Source organism: Sturnira hondurensis, unplaced genomic scaffold (genome assembly GCF_014824575.4).
Source record: "Sturnira hondurensis isolate 20B ecotype Veracruz unplaced genomic scaffold, ASM1482457v3 Scaffold0015596, whole genome shotgun sequence".
In the NCBI taxonomy this organism is placed as follows: domain Eukaryota; kingdom Metazoa; phylum Chordata; class Mammalia; order Chiroptera; family Phyllostomidae; genus Sturnira; species Sturnira hondurensis.
The window spans coordinates 23,595,731-23,613,949 of record NW_028088227.1 but is presented as its reverse complement, the minus strand read 5'-3'; the positions used below and the strand labels follow the sequence as shown (position 1 = coordinate 23,613,949).

Here is an 18,219-nt window from a genome sequence, read left to right as displayed (position 1 = left end):
AAAACATTTTAATAACAAACTTCACATTTTTATTTTTATGTGGGGTTTTTTTGAGACAGTGCCCTTTTTATTAGTTTTTTCGTATTCTTCCTCGGGCTTCTTTCTGCAGCCTAGATCTACAAAGCCACGTGGAATGTCAATTTTCTCTAAATTGTCTTGGGGACTTTTTTATTTGGAAGATGATTGGGTTATTTTTGTTGTTGTTTTAACTGTTGTATTTCTCAAGCATTTTTTTTTTTTTTTTGTTTTAGGTTGAATTGTTACAGGAAAAGTTGAGGGAAAAATCAGATGAACTTAACGAATTGGTTTTAAAGAAAGAATTATCAGATAGACAAGTGCTGATCCAGGAAGAGGAAATTAAACATCTGGAGGAGACAAATGCCGATACGAGGAGGAAAGTGATTCAGCTCCAGGAAGAACTGGAGAAGCAGAGGAGAGCTGTGAAGGAGCTACAGCAGGTGAACATCCTTTGTTGTGTAGGGTTCTATCCAGTCCCCACTGAGCCGCTTGGAGTGGGGTGGGGGGACTGCAGTGGGCCCTCCTTTTCATGAGAATGACTGCGTTTTACTGAGGACCTCAGACCAACTGCTGACGGAGTTCTCTCTACCCTCCTGGCTTTTATTTGCTCTAAAGGAAAAATGCTTCCTGTGTCTCCTGCATGATCAGTCCTCTGCCACAGCACTTCACAGCTGACACTTCTGGTCACCAAGTGGGCAGGAGTTGCTCACATACCAAGCAGGTATTCAGTTCTCAGCAGGTCTCAGTGGGGTGTCCTAGAACTTAATTCTGACACCATCCACCTGCAGTTAGCATAAGACGCCACAGGTTAAGGGCTCAGTCCCACGAGACTGCCCCTCATGACATCGGATGCCCACCAGAAGCTCCAGGTGGTATAGATCAGAGGTCTCTAGAGGTCCTCCTCAGGTTCTGTTACTTTGCTACAGTGACTCACGAAACTCAGAAACATGTTACTTAGTAGGTCACCCATTAGTTACACAGGATATAACTCAGGAACAGGTGGAAGGAAGAGATTTGCTGGGTGAGGTGTAGGGGACCAGGCACAGGGCTTCTGTGCCCTGTCCAGGAGCCCCCCTGTTTCCTTAATATTCATGTGTTCACCAGCCCAGATGCTCTGCGAACCTCTGTTCTTTGGGTTTCTATTGGAGGTCTCATCACCTAGGCATGCTTGATTAAATCATTGGTTGTTGGTGACTGATTCATCCTCTAGTTCCTCTCCCCTCCCCAAAGGTCAGGGATGGACTGAAAGGTCCACCCCTCTAATCACATGGTCACTTCTTTTGGGCAGCAGTCTGATGGTCTTTAGGTGACATGGGGGCTCTCCAAAAATCACCTTGGTAGCATAAACTAAGATGTGGCTGAAAGGGGCTTACTATGAATATCAACCATTTTTATTACTATACCGCTCAGGAATAATTCCAAGGATTTCAGGAGGTCTGTGTCAGCAATCAAATGAAGAACAATATATATTTGTATTATAAATCACAATATCACACATACTATAATAGCATTTTATAACATTTTTATAGTGTTCCTCAGTGATTTCATAAAGTAAATGTTTAAGATTTTAGGTTTAAAACATTATTTCATTAAATACTGTACTTAGAGCTAGTTACAGGTATTTTAATTTTTGAGTTTAGTAATTTATATCAACTGCTCGGTGAAACCGTCCCCAGTGAACCCTCTTATGTTGTTGTGTGAATGCTTTTGTTTTGTGTCTGAATGTCAGGATGGGGCTGAAGGGCTGTGCTGGGGGTGGGCAGTCTGTGGCATTTCTGGTCACTCATCATTTCCTCCAAACCAGCTGAACACTTCATGTTTCATTTATTGCATGTCACTTGAGGTTAAAAGGTTACATGACAAGAAATGCTGCGTAAGAAATTGTTTTTTAGGATTATTGGTTTGGCCCTGAGACACATCCTGTCTCTAGTAGGTAAGTTTTTATCAGATGTGCTTTGTTCTTGAAAATGCCTGTGAAGACTATTGAATGGGTCAAGCTTGGCTCTTACCTGAGGACACCAACCTGGCCAGGTTTCATCTCCTCTCTCTCCCTTTCATCTGCCTGGAAGGGAGGGGTGCTTGGTGCTAACTTGGGAACAGATCCTCCAGGCTGCTCCCCCACCTCCCGGGTAAAAATCTTCTGCACTTACTAGGTGCCAGGAATATGTGAGATGCCTTTTTTCCTTTACAAAGTTGGGCCAATGTGTTGTGACCATTTTATCCATATTAAATTTTCCTTGAAAACTTTTCAGTGGGCTGTGAATCTTCTTCGTATGCATGTACTGTCAGCCATTGCCCTGAACTTTGAAAGTTTTTTACAATTTGTAAAAAATTGCTAACAGTCTAGACTGTTTTTGTGCCTTGTTGAATGATTACTGTGCCCTGTGCCCTGATTACTAAGGATCAGTTTCTCCCAGCGGAATCGAGGACCACCCGTGGTGCTCTCTCTCCAGGGTTTCACCCTTCAGGCAGGTCTCTGCTCTGGAGCATGGCTGGGTCTGGGGATCACACGTGGTACTTGCAGGTGTGTGCAGGAAGATCTGGGGACAGCTTACGCTTTAACAGACAGCACTTTGAGGCCCCCGTTTCTTGAAATACTTGTCTACAATAAATCTCCTTTTTTGAAAATAGGATAAGGAGGCATTACAGGAGCAGCAGATGAGTAATTTGCTTCTGGTGTCCACACTGCAGTCTAAACTAGATGAGGGCAAATGCCCTTTGCCTGCTGCAGACAGCCGCCCCGAGGGCTCAGAAGTCCAGTTAGAGGCTGTGCAGAGGGCGCTCCTGCAGCGGGAAAGCGAGGTAAGGGGGTGGGGGAGAAAGGGCCAGGGCTTCTCTTCTGTTCACTGTTATGCACGCGTCCACTACACTGTTGTGTGCAGGAGGGCATCCAGATGATACGTCACTGGGTTTGTGACTACTGTGTATTCTTTGTAATTTTAACATTTTTATGTGGGTTATAGAATAGTAAAAGCTGTTTTTGGAGGAGAAGCCACAGAACTTGCATGCATGATCCATGGACATGAACTAAGGTGGGGGAATGATGATGGGAGTGGGGTACTGGGAGGAAGGGAAAAAATGGACAACTGTAATAGCATAATCAATAAAATACACTTTAAAAAGCTTTTGGCATAGTTTTAATAATTATTAAATCAATTAGAATATTAGGTAATTTTAAATATCTACCTTCATTTGTTTCAATGAAAGGTTTTAGAACTAAAAGAACAATTAGAAAAGATTAAAGATGACTTAATTAGTAAAAATGAAGAAATACTGCATCTGAACTTAAAATTAGACCTGCAGAACAACCGCACTGCAGTCAGCGTCAGAGGACTACAGGAGGAGAATGCCAGTTTGAAGGTAAAGTGGCAGATTCACCTTGACATCTAAGTTTATGTTGACTGTGTAAGTGCTGTGGCCCGATGTGTGAACCATTATTTACGGGGAGTGGGGACCTCAGGCCTTCCCAGGGGACCATGAGGTTTCCTTCTGAAGACAGAGGACCCTGTGCTGCCACATGATCTCAGGAAGTGCCTGACTTGTGTCTGCCCTGAGGTCGGCAGCTGGGGCAGCTCAAGAAAGTGTAGTGGAGGCAGCCTGTCAGGATCATGAGTGAAAAACCAGAGTTGCCTTGACTGGAGTTCACCTGCTTTCACCTCCACACCAGACTCTTGCTTTTGGTGTGCAGTGCTGATGGCAGTCAAGTCTTTTGAATGTTGCATATTGGAGTAAGATTGCAGGAGAGGCAGCTCCCTAACTGCCACGGAAACAAATCATAACTTGGGAACACTGGCCCTGTTCTGGCCACTCCCAGGGGGCCCACTCAGGGGCAGTGGTGTTTAGCAAATGTTCACTCGTCGTTATCCTTCCCAGCTCACTTTGGGAAAAGTCTGCTTTTAAATCAGAATGATTTAAAAAAGAAAAACAACCCTTAAAAAAAACAACCTTAGAAATATATTGAGCTTCGAACCATGGCCTGTGATGCCACCCTGGCAGTTGTTCAGTGAGTGAATTGATGGCAATGCCAAGAAGTTCCAGGGGCTGTGTCACTTGTTCCCGATTCTCTCAAAGGTCGCACCTGCGTGATCTGGAACACCTTCATTGAAGGTGGAATTTTAAGCCAATCCTAGAATCATTGCTCCTCTTCTCCATGGGAATTCATCCTTAATTACTAGATGGGAAGCATATAAGAACAGGCTTTTCTTTGATGGTTACTTTAACAGATTTCCTGGAGAAACACAGAACTGATTTTAGAAAACCAAACTAATACGTCATTTAAAACTAATATGGCACTTTACTAGAAAAACACATTCAAATGGAGTGTTAGTGTTTGAAACTACAGGCTTATTCAGTTAGGATAGTTCATGTCTGCAAGGCTTGGGAACAGTTCCTATAGTAATGCTTTGGTGGCTTCATTATTTTTATTACTATTATCATTTCCACAGGTATTTCTGCAAAACAAAGAAAAGGAGATACTGCGCATGAGCGAGCAGCTTGAGGCACAACTGGCTGGGATGGGAAGTGGCGCTTTCAGCGAGGTGGGTGCTTCTTTGGCTGAGGGCATCCTGGGCATTATGTTCTTGGTAGGTTGCAGGTGTGATCTCAGATCAACAGAGACCTCAGCAATGACCCTACATAAAATTGATAATGGCCTTTTCCAATAATTTTAATGGAGGGTATAAGGTTAATAGTGGCTGTTAGGGTAAAAAACAGTTTTTGTCTTCAGTTTTGTCATGTCTTCAAATTTCACAGTGACAGAAGTTGTTAGGATATTAATTATCTGTTAGTATCATATATATTTGCCACAATTCAAGAATATTATTTTGTGTTACTTTGAGGGGTGTCTGTAAAACCAGCAAGTACTTTAAGCATTTTTTTCAGTTACAGTTGACGTATAATACTGTAACAGTTTGAGGTGTGCCACAAAGAGATCAGGCATTTGTACACCTGATGAACTGATCCCCCGATAGTGTCCTGCCCACATGCAGCCACATGTGCTTATTACATTATTGACTGTGTTTCTTGTGCTGCACTTTGCATCGCCGTGACTGTTCTGTGAACTACCACCGTGTACTTCGTGATTCCTTCACCTTCTACTCTCAGTCTCCCAGTCCAGCGCCCCCAGCAACCTGGCAACCGTCTGTTCCTTCTCTGTATCTGTGAATTTGTTTCTGTTTGTTCATTCTGTTTTTTTAGATTCCACATGTAAATGAAATCATATATGCTATTTGTCTTTCTCTGTCTGACTTATGTCACTCAGCATTATACCCTCTAGTTTATATTTTTACAAATGGTAAAATTTCAGTCCTTTTTTTTGCCAACCAAGTAATACACATCTTCTTTATCCAGTCATCTGTTGATGGTCAAACCATATATATAAGGGGTAAATATCCAAAACATATAAGGAAGTCATACAACTTAACACCAAAAAAACCCGCAAACACTCCAGTTCCTCCATATCTTGCTTCCGTTTCTTGTCTATTGTAAATAATGCTGCAATTAATATAGGGGTGTGTGTATCTTTTCAAATTACTGTTTTTGTTTCCTTTGGGTGAATACCCTGAGGTGGCATTGCTGGATCATATGACATCGCTATTTTTAATTTTTTTGAGGAACCTCCATACTATTTTCCGTAGTGGCTACACCAATTCATATTTTCACCAACCGTACTTAAGGATTCCCTTTTCTCCACATCCTTGCCAACACATGTTGTTTGTGGATTTATTGATGATAGCCATTCTGACAGGTGTGAGGTGATATCTCTTTGTAGTTTTAATTTGCATTTCTCTGGCAATTAGGGATGTTCAGCATCTTTTCATATGTCTGTTGACCATCTGTGTGTCTTTGGAGAAGGCACTATTCAAGTCCTCTGCCCATTTTTTAATTGGATTGTTTCTTTTGGTTGTATGAGTTCCTTATCTGTTTTGAATATTAACCTCTTACCAGTTGTATGGTTTACTAATATCTTTTGCCATTCAGTAGATTGTCTCTTTGTTGTATTAATGGTTTCCTTCACTGTGCAAAAAAATTTTAGTTTGATGTAATCCCATTTGCTTATTTTTTCTTTCCCTTGCCCAAGGATATATATTCAGAAAATATTGCTAAGACCGATGTCAGAGTGTTTACTGCCTATGTTTTCTTTTAGGAGTCTTATGGTTTTAAGTCTTATATTTTAAGTTTTTCATCTATTTTGAGTTTATTTTGTACCTGGTATAAGAAGGTAGTTTAGCTTCATTTATTTGCATGTGTCTGCCCAGTTTTCCAACACCATCTATTGATTAAATTAGGTAAGTTTGTATAAGTTGTATTTTTCAGCGAATTTATTTATTTCACCTAAATTGGCATGAAGGAGTTTATAATCATTCCTTATTAACCATTTTCTGATTAATTCATTGAATAAATTCTGCCCTGATAATCCATTTTTCATTCCTGATATTGGAGAATTTGTTTTTTCTTTTTTTGCAGTCTCACTACCTAAAGGTTTTTCAGTTTTTTGATGCTTTTACTAGCTTTTAGCTTTGCTGTTTTTCTCACTGTTTTTCTCTCTTGATATCCCTCCTTCCTTTTTTTTTAAATTGGATTTCTTCTATTTACCTTGTGTTTATTTTGCTCTTTGTAGGTTCTTTAGGTGGATCCACAGGTTACTGATTTTATATGATTTTTATTTTTTTATAATATATTTTATTGATAATGCCATTACAGTTGTCCCATTTCCCGCCCCCCTTCGTTCCCCTCCACCCTGCACACCCCCTCCCTCACACATTCCCCTCCTTTGGTTTATATCCATGTGTCTTAAGTTCTTTAGCTTTTACATTTCCCATACTATTCTTGCCCTCTGCTGTCTATTTTGTACCTACCATCTATGCTACTTATTCTCTGTACCTTCTCCCCCCTTCTCCTCCTCCCACTCCCCTGTTGCTAACCCTCCATGTGATCTCCACTTCTGTGGCTCCGCTCCTGTTCTAGCTGACTGCTTAGTTTGCTTTTGTTTTAGGTGTGGTTGTTAACTGTGAGTTTGCTGTCCTTTCACTGTTCATATTTTTTATCTTCTTTTTCTTAGATAAGTCCCTTTAACATTTCATATAATAAGGGCTTGGTGATGATGAACTCCTTGAATTTGACCTTATCTGAGAAGCACTTTATCTGCCCTTCCATTCTAAATGAAAGCTTTGCTGAATAGAGCAATCTTGGTTGTAGGTCCTTGCCTTTCATGACTTGGAATACTTCTTTTCAGCCCCTTCTTGCCTGCAAGGTCTCTTTTGAGAAATCAGCTGACAGTCTGCTGGGAACTCCTTTGTAGGTGACTGTCTCCTTATCTCTTGCTGTTTCTAGGATTCTCTCCTTCATTTTTATCTTGGGTTACTTAATGATGATGTGCTTTGGTGCGTTCCTCTTTGGGTCCAGCTTTTTTGGGACTCTCTGAGCTTCCTGGACTTCCTGGAAGTCTATTTCCTTTGCCAGACTGGGGAAGTTCTCCTTTATTATTTGTTCAGATAAGTTTTCCACTTGTTGCTCTTCCCCTTCTGGTACCCCTATAATTCTGATGTTGGATCGTTTAAAGATGTCGTGGAGGTTCCTAAGCCTCTCCTCATTTTCTTGAATTCTTGTTTCTTCATTCTTTTCTGTTTGGTTGTTTCTTTCTTCCTTCTGGTCCACTCCATTGATTTTAGTCCCAGTTTTCTTCCCATCACTATTGGTTCCCTGTGCATTTTCCTTCATTTCACTTAGTGTAGCCTTCATTTTTTCATCTAATTTGCAATCAAAATCAACCAGTTCTGTTATCATCCTGATCACCAGTGTTTTGAGCTGTGCATCTGATAGGTTGGGTATCTCTTGGTCACTTAAAAGTATTGGCTCTGGGGCTTTGATTTGTTTTTCTGTTTGAGCCATGAATTTTTGGTCTGGTTGCACCTGTTATGTGGTGAGGGGCAGAGCCTTAGGAGTTCACCAGGGAGGAGCAACCCAGGTCGCTGGGTTGTGACACTCTGTGTGGGGGTGGGGGCGGGGTCAGAGAGGAAACAGTGGCGCTTGCTCTGCTCTCTCTTGGNCATTGATTTTAGTCCCAGTTTTCTTCCCATCACTATTGGTTCCCTGTGCATTTTCCTTCATTTCACTTAGTGTAGCCTTCATTTTTTCATCTAATTTGCAATCAAAATCAACCAGTTCTGTTATCATCCTGATCACCAGTGTTTTGAGCTGTGCATCTGATAGGTTGGCTATCTCTTGGTCACTTAAAAGTATTGGCTCTGGGGCTTTGATTTGTTTTTCTGTTTGAGCCATGAATTTTTGGTCTGGTTGCACCTGTTATGTAGTGAGGGGCAGAGCCTTAGGAGTTCACCAGGGAGGAGCAACCCAGGTCGCTGGGTTGTGACACTCTGTGTGGGGGTGGGGGTGGGGTCAGAGAGGAAACAGTGGTGCTTGCTCTGCTCTCTCTTGGATTTCAGTCCCTTCTGCTGCTTCCCACAATCAAATTGGGCCCTTCTGGTGCTGATTTCCTGGGTGGGTGGGCTCGTGTACATTCTAGGGCTCTGTGGGTATCTCCAGTGGATTCTCCTGTGAGGCTGGGAGTCTCACCTCGCACCTTTTCGATTGGTCCTCTTAGGCTTTATTTTTCTTTGCTGAGGCCCTCGGTTGTGCAGTTTGTCTCGACGCCTGTTTTTGCCTAGTTTATCTGTGCTCGAATGTGTGACTGGGGTCAGCCAGCTGCCTCACGCACTTCACTGGGTCTGCTTGTTGCCACCACGCCCAGGTCACCAGCCACTGCCTTTCCTGCCGCAACCCCTCCCTACTGGATGCTGACTCCGCCCCTCTTACCGATCTGGATGAATGATTGTTGCGGTACAGTTTAGTTTTCTGTCTGTTCCGGTTGTGTTTTTGTTTCTGAATCTTTGTTGTCCTTAATTTTGGTTGTGCAGGGAGGCACAGTGTTCCCACCTATGCCTCCATCTTGGCCAGAAGTCTCCAACATTTATTTTTTAATACAACCTTATCTTTAAATTTTTCAAAGTTTAAAAAAAATTACAACAATAAAATTCAGTTTGGGGGATACAGCTCCATGAGTTTTGAAAAATGCTTCTAGTCCTATAATCACTACCGCATTTGAGATGCAGACAGCTCCTCGCTTAGAAAATCTTGTTCTGTCTTCCCAGGCTTGGCTTGGCTTGGCAACCAGTGATCTGTTGTTCAGCCCCTGGTGTGCCTTTTCCAGACCACTACGTTGAGTCATGTATTGTGTGTTTGCTGTTCATCCATGTTGTGGCACATATCAGTAATTTGGGTTTTTAATTTTGTTTTTTGACAGCTGAGTAGCATTATGTGGATGTTCCAAGGTTTGTTTCTCCAGTCACTCATTTGAGGGGTGTTGGGGTTGTTTCTAGGGTTTGGCGTTATGAATTGAGCTGCTGTCTACATTCATGTGCAGGTTTGGGGGTGCAAATAGCTAGTAGTAAAATGGCCGATTCGTATGTAAATATATGTTTGAAGAACATATTCATATATAAACATAACTTTGAAGAAACTGCACGACTGCTTTTGCAGAGTTGGAGTCATATTAACATAGAGTTCAACCCTTATTTTCCATTTACTATCTATGGTCTTGGGAAGGTACTTAATGTCTAAGTTTCAATTGTCTCATCTTTAAAGTAGGAATAGTAACATTACTTAAAATCTTTGAGTATTAGAGTAGATGCACAAGCAGTTACTGTCGGATGAAGTAGTAGAAGCATTGTTCAGTGCCTGGTGTGGCGTGGTGCTCAGCGTAGGGTAGACCAAATAACAGCTGGAGTCCCCACGTCCCCACATGTGTACAGCGTGGGAGCATGTGCTGTGCCTGGTTCAGTAACATTCTGCATTCTATAAATTCCCTACCCTGTTTTTATCACTTTTGTTCTTACTCTGTTGTTAGAATGACACCTGAAATCTAAACTTTTCCTTTAGGAAAATCAAATCAATCAGATTTCCTACCCTGATTTTATCACTTTTGTTCTTACTCTGTTGTTAGAATGACACCTGAAATCTAAACTTTTCCTTTAGGAAAATCAAATCAATCAGAGTTCTTTAAATGTTAACTAAATACACATTTACATAGTGGTGAAATATTAGTATGAAGGTGTCATTGAGTGAGGGGTGGTTAAGATAGAGCTTTCCCTGAATTCTGATGGCTGGGGGCTGGGGGCTGTGGCCGCGCCCAGCAGCCTCAATTGGAGTGTCTGAAGGACTGCCTGGCAGCAACAGAATTTTCCTGTTTACCAGTTTGAGATAAAGTAGTTGGGGTATAGCATTTTGGGGGGGTTTCAAATACGGACTGTCATTGGTGACATTCTCAGTTTGTTCCCACAGCTGTCTTGTATTTCAGGCTGTGAAGCCTCCACTTCTGACCATGAATTCAGAGCTGTAAGTTGAGAGGGGTTCTGAAGTCAATATGCAGTTCGCTTCTGAAAGGTGCTCTTTCCCCAGGTTATGTACAGTAGAAGCTCTGAAGTGGAGGAACTGAAGTCCATCATTGAGACTTTGCAGGAAAACCAGGAGCGGCTGCAGAAGGATAAAGCAGAGGAAATTGAGCAACTGCATGAGGTCATCGAGAAGCTGCAACGGGAGCTGACCTTTGGGGGACCTACCAAGCCTGAGCTTGGTGACAGCCAAGCCGAGGACCTCCAGAGTGAGCTGGAACTTGGGCTGTGCCGTCTGCAGGCTGAGGGAGCTGAGGGAGCTGAGGCCCAGGCTACCCTGCAGGCCGAGCTCCAGGCTGCGCTTGTGGCCAAGGAGGACTTGAGCCAGCTCCTGGCTGAGCAGGAGCACCAGCACGGCCAGGCCCTGGAGGCCCTGCAGCAGCGCCTGCGGGTTGCAGAGGAGGCTGCCGCAAGGCAGCTATCCCAGCTGGGGCCCAGCCCATCCCTACAGGAGTCTGAGGTCCAGGGCTCAGCCTCCCAGATTCAGGAGTTTGAGGCTGCTCTCAAAGCAAAGGATGTAGAGATTGCCCAGAAAGATCTGGAAATCGAGGCTATGAACAGAAGGCAGTCAGCCCACTCCACTGAACTAGAGGCCATCCTGTTGGCCTTTGCCCGCCTCTGCCGCACCCTGGAACAGCAGCCCCTGGGTGCCACGTGTGAGACCCCTGAGCTGCAGCGGCTCCGTGTGCAGTGTGTCCGCCTCAGCCGCCAGCTGCAGGCACTGAACCAGCAGTTTCTGAAGTGCCAGAAGGAGCTGGACAGACAGCAGGCATACCGGGACCCCGTGCTCCATCATGTGAAGGACAGTTTCCAGACATGTATAGCCAGGGGTGACAAGGCCTCATGTGATGAAGAGTTGGAACAGAATGTGAGCAGCAGGCAGCAAACTGAGGCCTCCTGTGGCCAAGGCGGTGATCCAGAGGTGGGCCTGGTTCCTCTGTAGTCCCACAAGTGCAGCCTGTGTGCAGAGAGCTGTGGTGTGCTGCAGGGGCTGGGGTGTACTTGGCTCCTGTAGAGAGAAAGCCCTGACCCAGGCAGCTGGTGGCCGAGTGCTGGGGCTGGACCAGACAGAGTTGGAGGTTCTGTTAAGGAAACTGAATTCTTTATCTTACTCTCCTACTCTGTTTCTATTTTAATTAACAACTGTTTTCTCTGTGCTGGGCAATCGAACATGAAGTTTCTGATGGGTGGCTCTTATCAAGGAGGGGAGATGAATCTGCAGCTCGTGCTGGCGTGGGTCCTTGGCCCATTAGGGTCCATAGAACCTCAAGTCAGGACATATGTACACGGTGACATTAGGCCGGGCTTTGTTCTTTGTACAATTTTAAATTTAACTGTTCTAGGTCAGAGGTGTCAAACTCATTTTCACCAGGGGCTGGCCTTCCTGTACTTCTGACATTCTGTGTGTTTAGCATCATCTTTATAACGTTGTTGTTGTTTTTTCATCTTACCGTAGAGTCCTGTGAAGGGTGATCTGCAGTTTGCCAAAGCCCTGGTGACGGTAAACCACACAGGCCTCCACAAACAAGACAGCATGATGTCAGTGCTCACAGTTTGCCAGAGGCAGCTGGAGTCTGAGCTATTCCTGGTGAAAAATGAAATGCAGTTGAGTGCTGAGGACCATGGCAAAGCATCAGGGACAATAAAGGTACTTGGCCCCTTTCAGGAGAGAGAGGCAGTGCAGGCATGGAGCCATCCATGGGCAGTCTTCTCTCCGGCATTTTTGCTGCAGTGACACACGCAAGATAGATTGTAGACTGTGACATGTTCTCCATATCCATCATATTCTCATAGCTCTTCAGATTTGCTTTGAAATTTCCTACAGGTTTCCTTTAAGCACTTTCTAGGAGCTTGATTTCCATTTGTCTAATGAATGATAGTGGGCATCTTTCCTGTGCTCACTGGCCCTTTGTAGATCTTTGGAGAAATGTCCTTTGCTCACTTTAAAACCAGGGTTTTTTTTGTTGAGTTTCGAGAATTCTCTATACATTTCAGATATTAATCTCTTTTCTGATGTATGATACACAGATATTTCCTCCCATTATGTGGGTCCCTGTTTATTCTAGGGATAGAGTCTTTTGATGCACTAATATTTAAAAAGTAATGAAGTCCAGTTTGTCTTTTCTTTTGCTGCCTATGCCTTTGGTGTCATATCCAAGAAATTACTGCCAAATCCAATGTTGTAAAGCTTTTCTCCTATGTTTCCTTCTCAGTTTTATAGTTTTAGTTTAAGCTTTGATCCCTTTTGAGTTAATTTTTGTGTATGGTGTTTTGTAAGGGTCCAGCTTTATTCTTTTGCATGTGGATATCCAGTTTTCCCAGCACCATTGTTGAAAAGACTGTCCTTCCCCCATTGAATGGTCTTGGCAGCCTTGTTGAAAATCATTTCAAAATATATGTGAGGATTTATTTCTGAGCTGTCTATTTTGCTCCATTGGTCTATATATCTTATTGCTAGTACCACTGTTTTGATTTCTGTAGCTTTAAGTTTGGAGACCAGGAAGTATGACTCCTTCAGCTTTGTTCTTCTTTTTTGGGATAGTTTTGGCTGTTCTCTGGTCCTTCAAGGTCTCATATGAATTTCAGGATGTGATTTTCTATTTCTCAGAAAAATGTTATTGGCATTTTGATCTGTAGGTCACTGAATATTATTGACATCTTAACGATATTAAATCAGTTCATAAATATGTGTTTTCATTCATTTATTTCTTCCTTAATTTCAGCAATGTTTTTAGTTTTTCATTGTATAAGTCTTTTACCCACTTGGTTGACTCTTATTTTCTTTTTCTTTGGCTGTTGCTATTATAAATGGAATTGTTTTCTTAATTTCTTTTTCAGGTTATTGATGTGTATAGATGCAACTGATCTTTGTATGTTGACTTTGTATCTTGCAACTGCTGAAGTTATTTACTATTTTAGCAGGAATTTTTTGTATGGAATCTTCAGAGTTTTCTATATGTAAGGTCATACCATCCATGAACATAATTTTAGTCCTTTTTTCCACTTTGGATACATTTTATTTCTTTTTCTTGCCTAATTGATCTGGCAGGAAGTGGTGAAAGTAAGCATCTTTTCCTTGTTCTTGGAGAAAAAGTTTTTCATCTATCACTACTGAGTATAGGGATACTCAATAGTGATTGAGTACTCTGTTTACCATGTATGGCTTTTACTATGTTAAGGTTGTTTCTTTCTATTCTTAGCCATGCTGAGTGATTTTTATCATGAAAGAGTGTTAAATTTTGTCAAATGCTTTTTGTGCATCAGCTGTGTGACTTTTTCATTCATTTTGTTAATGAGGTATATATGACATTGATTTTCCTATGTTGAATTACCCTTGCATTCCAGGAATAAATACCACTTAATCATAGTATATAATCCTTTTAATTGCTACTGAGTTCAGTTTTCTAGTATTTTTTTTCTAGTATTTTGTTGAGGATTTTTACATAAATGTTCATAAGGTACATTCATTTATAGTTTTCATTTCTTGTGCTGTGTTTGGCTTTAGTATCAAGGCAATGCTGGCCTCATAGAATGAATTAAGAGGCATTCTTTCTGCTTCTGTCCTATGAAAGAGACTGTGGCGAATTAGTATAATTTCTTCCCTAAATGTTTGGTAGAATTCACCACTGAAGCCCTCTGAGCCTGCTACTCCCTCGTATTCAGTTTATTGGAAAAGTTTGAAAGGGATTAATATTAGTTCTTTAAATGTTTGATAGCATTTACCAGTGAAGCCATCAGGTCCTGGGCTTTGTTATGTTGGAAGATTTTTGAAAGCTGATTCTCTCCTTTTTTTTTTTGGTCTCTTATAACCTCTTTTTTTACTTAAATATATTTTGTCTGTTATTAATATAGCCATCCCTGCTCTTTTTTGTTAATACTTGCTAGAGTATTTTTTTCTGTTGTTTCACTTTCAACTTATTCATGTCTTTGGGTCTGAAATAAGCTTCAGAAAGAGTTGGGTAGTGCATTTTTATTCAGTCTGCCAATCTCTCTTTGATTGGAAGGCTTTAATTCATTTACATTTAAAGTAATTACTGATAAAGAGGGATGTACTCTTGTTATTTGCAATTTTTTTCTATATGCTTTGTAGGATTTTTTGTGGAAAGTTTTTTTAGGCCCTCATTTTCTTCTGTACTGTCTTCCATGTGTGTAGTTGATTTTTTTATAGTGAAATATGTAAATTCTCTTCTCATTCTCTTTTTGTATATTGTATAGCTATATTCTCTGTGGTTACACTTAGCATCCTAACATTATGACACTCTGATCTGACTTTATACCTTAACTTCAGTAATGTAGTAACGTAAAAACTGTTTCTTTACAGCTCGTTCCCCACCCTTTTTGGTTTTTGATGTCACAAAATTACATTTTTATACATGTGTGCCCCAAAAGAAACTAATAATTCTTTTAAATGCATTCAACTCTTAAATTATGTAAGAAATAGGGGGTTACAAACTAAATTTATAGTTACACACGTTTAGACTAAAATTTTCTTTAAAATATTTAAATTATGATGAAAACAAAATGTGGAGTTACAAACTATTGTTGCAGTCACATTAGCCTTTGTAATTGCCCACGTATTTACCTTTCTTGAGATCTTCAGTTCTCCAAGTAGTTTGAGTTACTGTCTAGTGTCCTTCCATTTCACCCCACAGGACTCTCTTGAGTATTTCTTGCAGGTCTGGTGGTAGCAAATTTCCTCAACTTTCGTTTACCCGGGAATGTCTTAATTTCTTCCTTATTCCTGAAGTCCAGTTTTGCTAGATATTAAATTCTTTGTTGACAGTTTTTTATTTAATTCTTTTAGCACTTTGAATATATTGACCCACTGTCTTCTGGCCTCCAAAGTGTCTGGTGAGAAATCTGCAGATAATCTTAGTGAGGGTCTCTCATATATGAGATCCCTTTATATGATGAGTCATTTTTGCTTTTAAAATTCTCTTTGTCTTTTGAAAGTTTCATTATAATGTGCCTCAGTGTGGACCTCTTTGAGTTCCTCTTACTTGGAGTTTTTTGAGCTTCTTGGATATTTACATTCATATCTTTCATCAAACTGGGGAAGTTTCCAGTGGTTATGTCTTCAGATACCCTGCTGCCTTCCGTCTGTCCTGGGGCCGCCACAGTGAGGACGTTCGTCCGCTTGGTGGTGTCCAGCAGGTCCCTGAGGCTCCGTTCACTTTTCTCAATTTTTTAAAATTTTCCTCAGACTCAGTATTTCCCAATGTTCTTTCTTCAAGTTCACCATTTTTTTCTGCCTCTGCAAATTTGCTTTTGAATCTTCTAGTAATTTTTTTAAAAATTTCAGTTACTGCCATTTTCAGTTCCATAATTTCTTTTTAGGTTTTCTATATCTTTAATGATGGTTCTATTTTGTTTATACATTTTTTTTTTTACTTTTCCCACACCTTCTTTTAGTTTTTTGAGCATCTTTGAGATGGTTGTTTCCAAGTCCTTGTTTACTAGATGTGCTATCAGATCTTTCTCAGGGATAGTTTCTGTTGATTTGTTCATTCTGAATGAGCCATTCTTTCCTGTTCCCTTGTATGCCCTTGTGATTTCGTGGTAGTTGTTGCTGTGGGACACTGAGCATTTCAGTATGTGTGGAAAATCTGGGGATTAGAAACCTCCCTCTTCCTCAGGGTTTGCTGTTTTTTGTTTGTTTGTTTGTTTGTTTGTTTGTTGTAAGCTGTCTCTGTTTGTTTGTCTGAGGATCAGCCTGAGGTGACAGTCTAAGCTCTTCTCAGATCTTCTCCTAGCCTGTGCCTTTTCCTGGACACACACAGTCACTTTCTAACTTCCTCTGTATATGTAATAGATTTTGAATGTTCAAGTTTTTAATTTCTTTCCAAAAAGAAAAGAAAGTACAGAGGTAAAAAAAAAAGGCACTAGCGCTTCAAGTCTTCTGATTTTCACTTCAACCGGAGGGGCGGGGGCTGCAACCCTGGCCTCCCACCTCCGCCTGCACCTTTGTGGTCGGGAGTGGCGGTCGGAGGACAGATCGCCAGTGGGTGCAGGGCAGGGTCCTTCTTGCCCACCCTGACTTCTACAGTGTGTGTGCCGACTGCTTCAGGGGTAAACATGGTTGCCTGCTTCGTGTTTGGGGTGGGAGGACAGCCGGCTGCTGTTCTAAGAGGCCTGATTACCCACACTGACTGCAGTTTACCACCCAGGCCTTCCCCTGAAAGTTGTAAACCTTCAACAGGCTCTAGAGTCCCCAGATAGTTACATCAGGCAATAATTTGCCACTGTAGTTGATGTCCATGTTGGGAGACAGACTGTTAATACTTTTTGCTGTGCCATCTTCCCAGAATCCTCTCCAACAGTTGCCTTTAGGCACAAAACTTTAAGCTTTGATTCTGTCTTTTAATAAATTTTAAAAACTTGAAATCTTAAGAAGTCTAGAGGAACCAAAGGGCTCATCTCAGAATCTCATTCTTTTTTTTAATAAATATTTTATTTATTTTTTTTTAAAGATTTTATTTATCTTAGAGGGGAAGGGAAGGGGGGAGAGAGAGAGAAAGAGAGAGAGAGAGAGAGAGAAAGAGAAAGAGAAAGAGAGAAACAACAATGTATGGTTGCCTCGCATGCGTCCCCCACCAGGAACCGGGAACTGGCCTTCAACCCAGGCATGTGCCCTGACCGGGAATCGAACCGAGATCGTGTGGTTCGCAGGCCCCTGTTCAACCCACTGAGCTACACCAGCCAGGGCCACAGAATCTCATTCTTTTTTTTTTTTAAGTTAGAACATTTTTAATATATTTTGATTGTGTTATTACAGTTGTCCCATTTCCCCCCCTTCATTCCCCTCCACCCCCTCTTCCACCCACATTCCCCCCATTTAGTTCATGTCCATGTGTCTTAAGTTCTGTAGCTTTTACATTTCCCATACTATTCTTGCCTTCCACTGTCTATTTTCTACCTGCCATCTATGGTATTTATTCTCTGTACTTTTTCCCCCTCTCTCCTCCTCTCACTCCCCTGTTGCTAACCCTCCATGTGATCTCCATTTCTGTGGTTCTGTTCCTGTTCTAGTTGTTTCCTTAGTTTGTTTTTGTTTCAGATATGGTTGTTAATAATTGTGAGTTTGCTGTCATTTTACTGTACGTGTATTTTATTTTCTTTTTCTTAGATAAGTCCCTTTAACATTTCACATAATAAGGGCATGGTGATGATGAACTCCTTGAACTTAACCTTATCTGAAAAGCACTTTATCTATCCTTCCATTCTAAATGAAAGCTTTGCTGGATACAGTAGTCTTGGATGTAGGTCTTTGGATTTCATGACTTGGAATACTTCTTTCTAGCCCCTTCTTGCCTGTAAGGTTTTTCTTGAGAAATCAGCTGACAGTTTGATGGAAACTCCATTGTAGGTGACTGTCCCCTTATCTCTTGCTGCTTCTAGAATTCTCTCCTTCATTTTAATCTTGGCTAATGTAATTATGATGTGCTTTGGTGTGTTCCTCTTTGGGTCCAGCTTCTTTGGGACTCTCTGAGCTTCCTGGACTTCCTGGAAGTCTATTTCCTTTCCCAGATTGGGGAAGTTCTCCTTTATTATTTGCTCAGATAAGTTTTCCACTTGTTGCTCTTTCTTTTCCCCTTCTGTTTTCCCCTCTAATTCAGATGTTAGATCGTTTAAAGATGTCCTGGAGGTTCCTAAGCCTCTCCTCATTTTTTTGAATTCTCATTTCTTCATTCTTTTCTGGTTGGTCATTTCTTTCTTCCTTCTGGTCCACTCCATTGATTTGAATCCCAGTTTC

General features: G+C 41.5%; 1 protein-coding gene across 7 annotated transcripts in view; it reads left to right on the top strand.

Moving 5' to 3' along the window:
• PCNT (pericentrin) overlaps positions 1-18,219 on the top strand; it is a 121,048-nt gene that overhangs the window by 72,802 nt on the left and 30,027 nt on the right. For all 7 annotated transcript variants that reach the window (XM_037065155.1, XM_037065153.1, XM_037065156.1 and 4 more), the window contains 6 exons: positions 252-458; positions 2,650-2,820; positions 3,226-3,378; positions 4,464-4,556; positions 10,474-11,388; positions 11,923-12,114. In XM_037065155.1, coding sequence (XP_036921050.1) covers positions 252-458; positions 2,650-2,820; positions 3,226-3,378; positions 4,464-4,556; positions 10,474-11,388; positions 11,923-12,114 — 1,731 coding nt within the window. The remainder of the gene's footprint in view (positions 1-251; positions 459-2,649; positions 2,821-3,225; positions 3,379-4,463; positions 4,557-10,473; positions 11,389-11,922; positions 12,115-18,219) is intronic.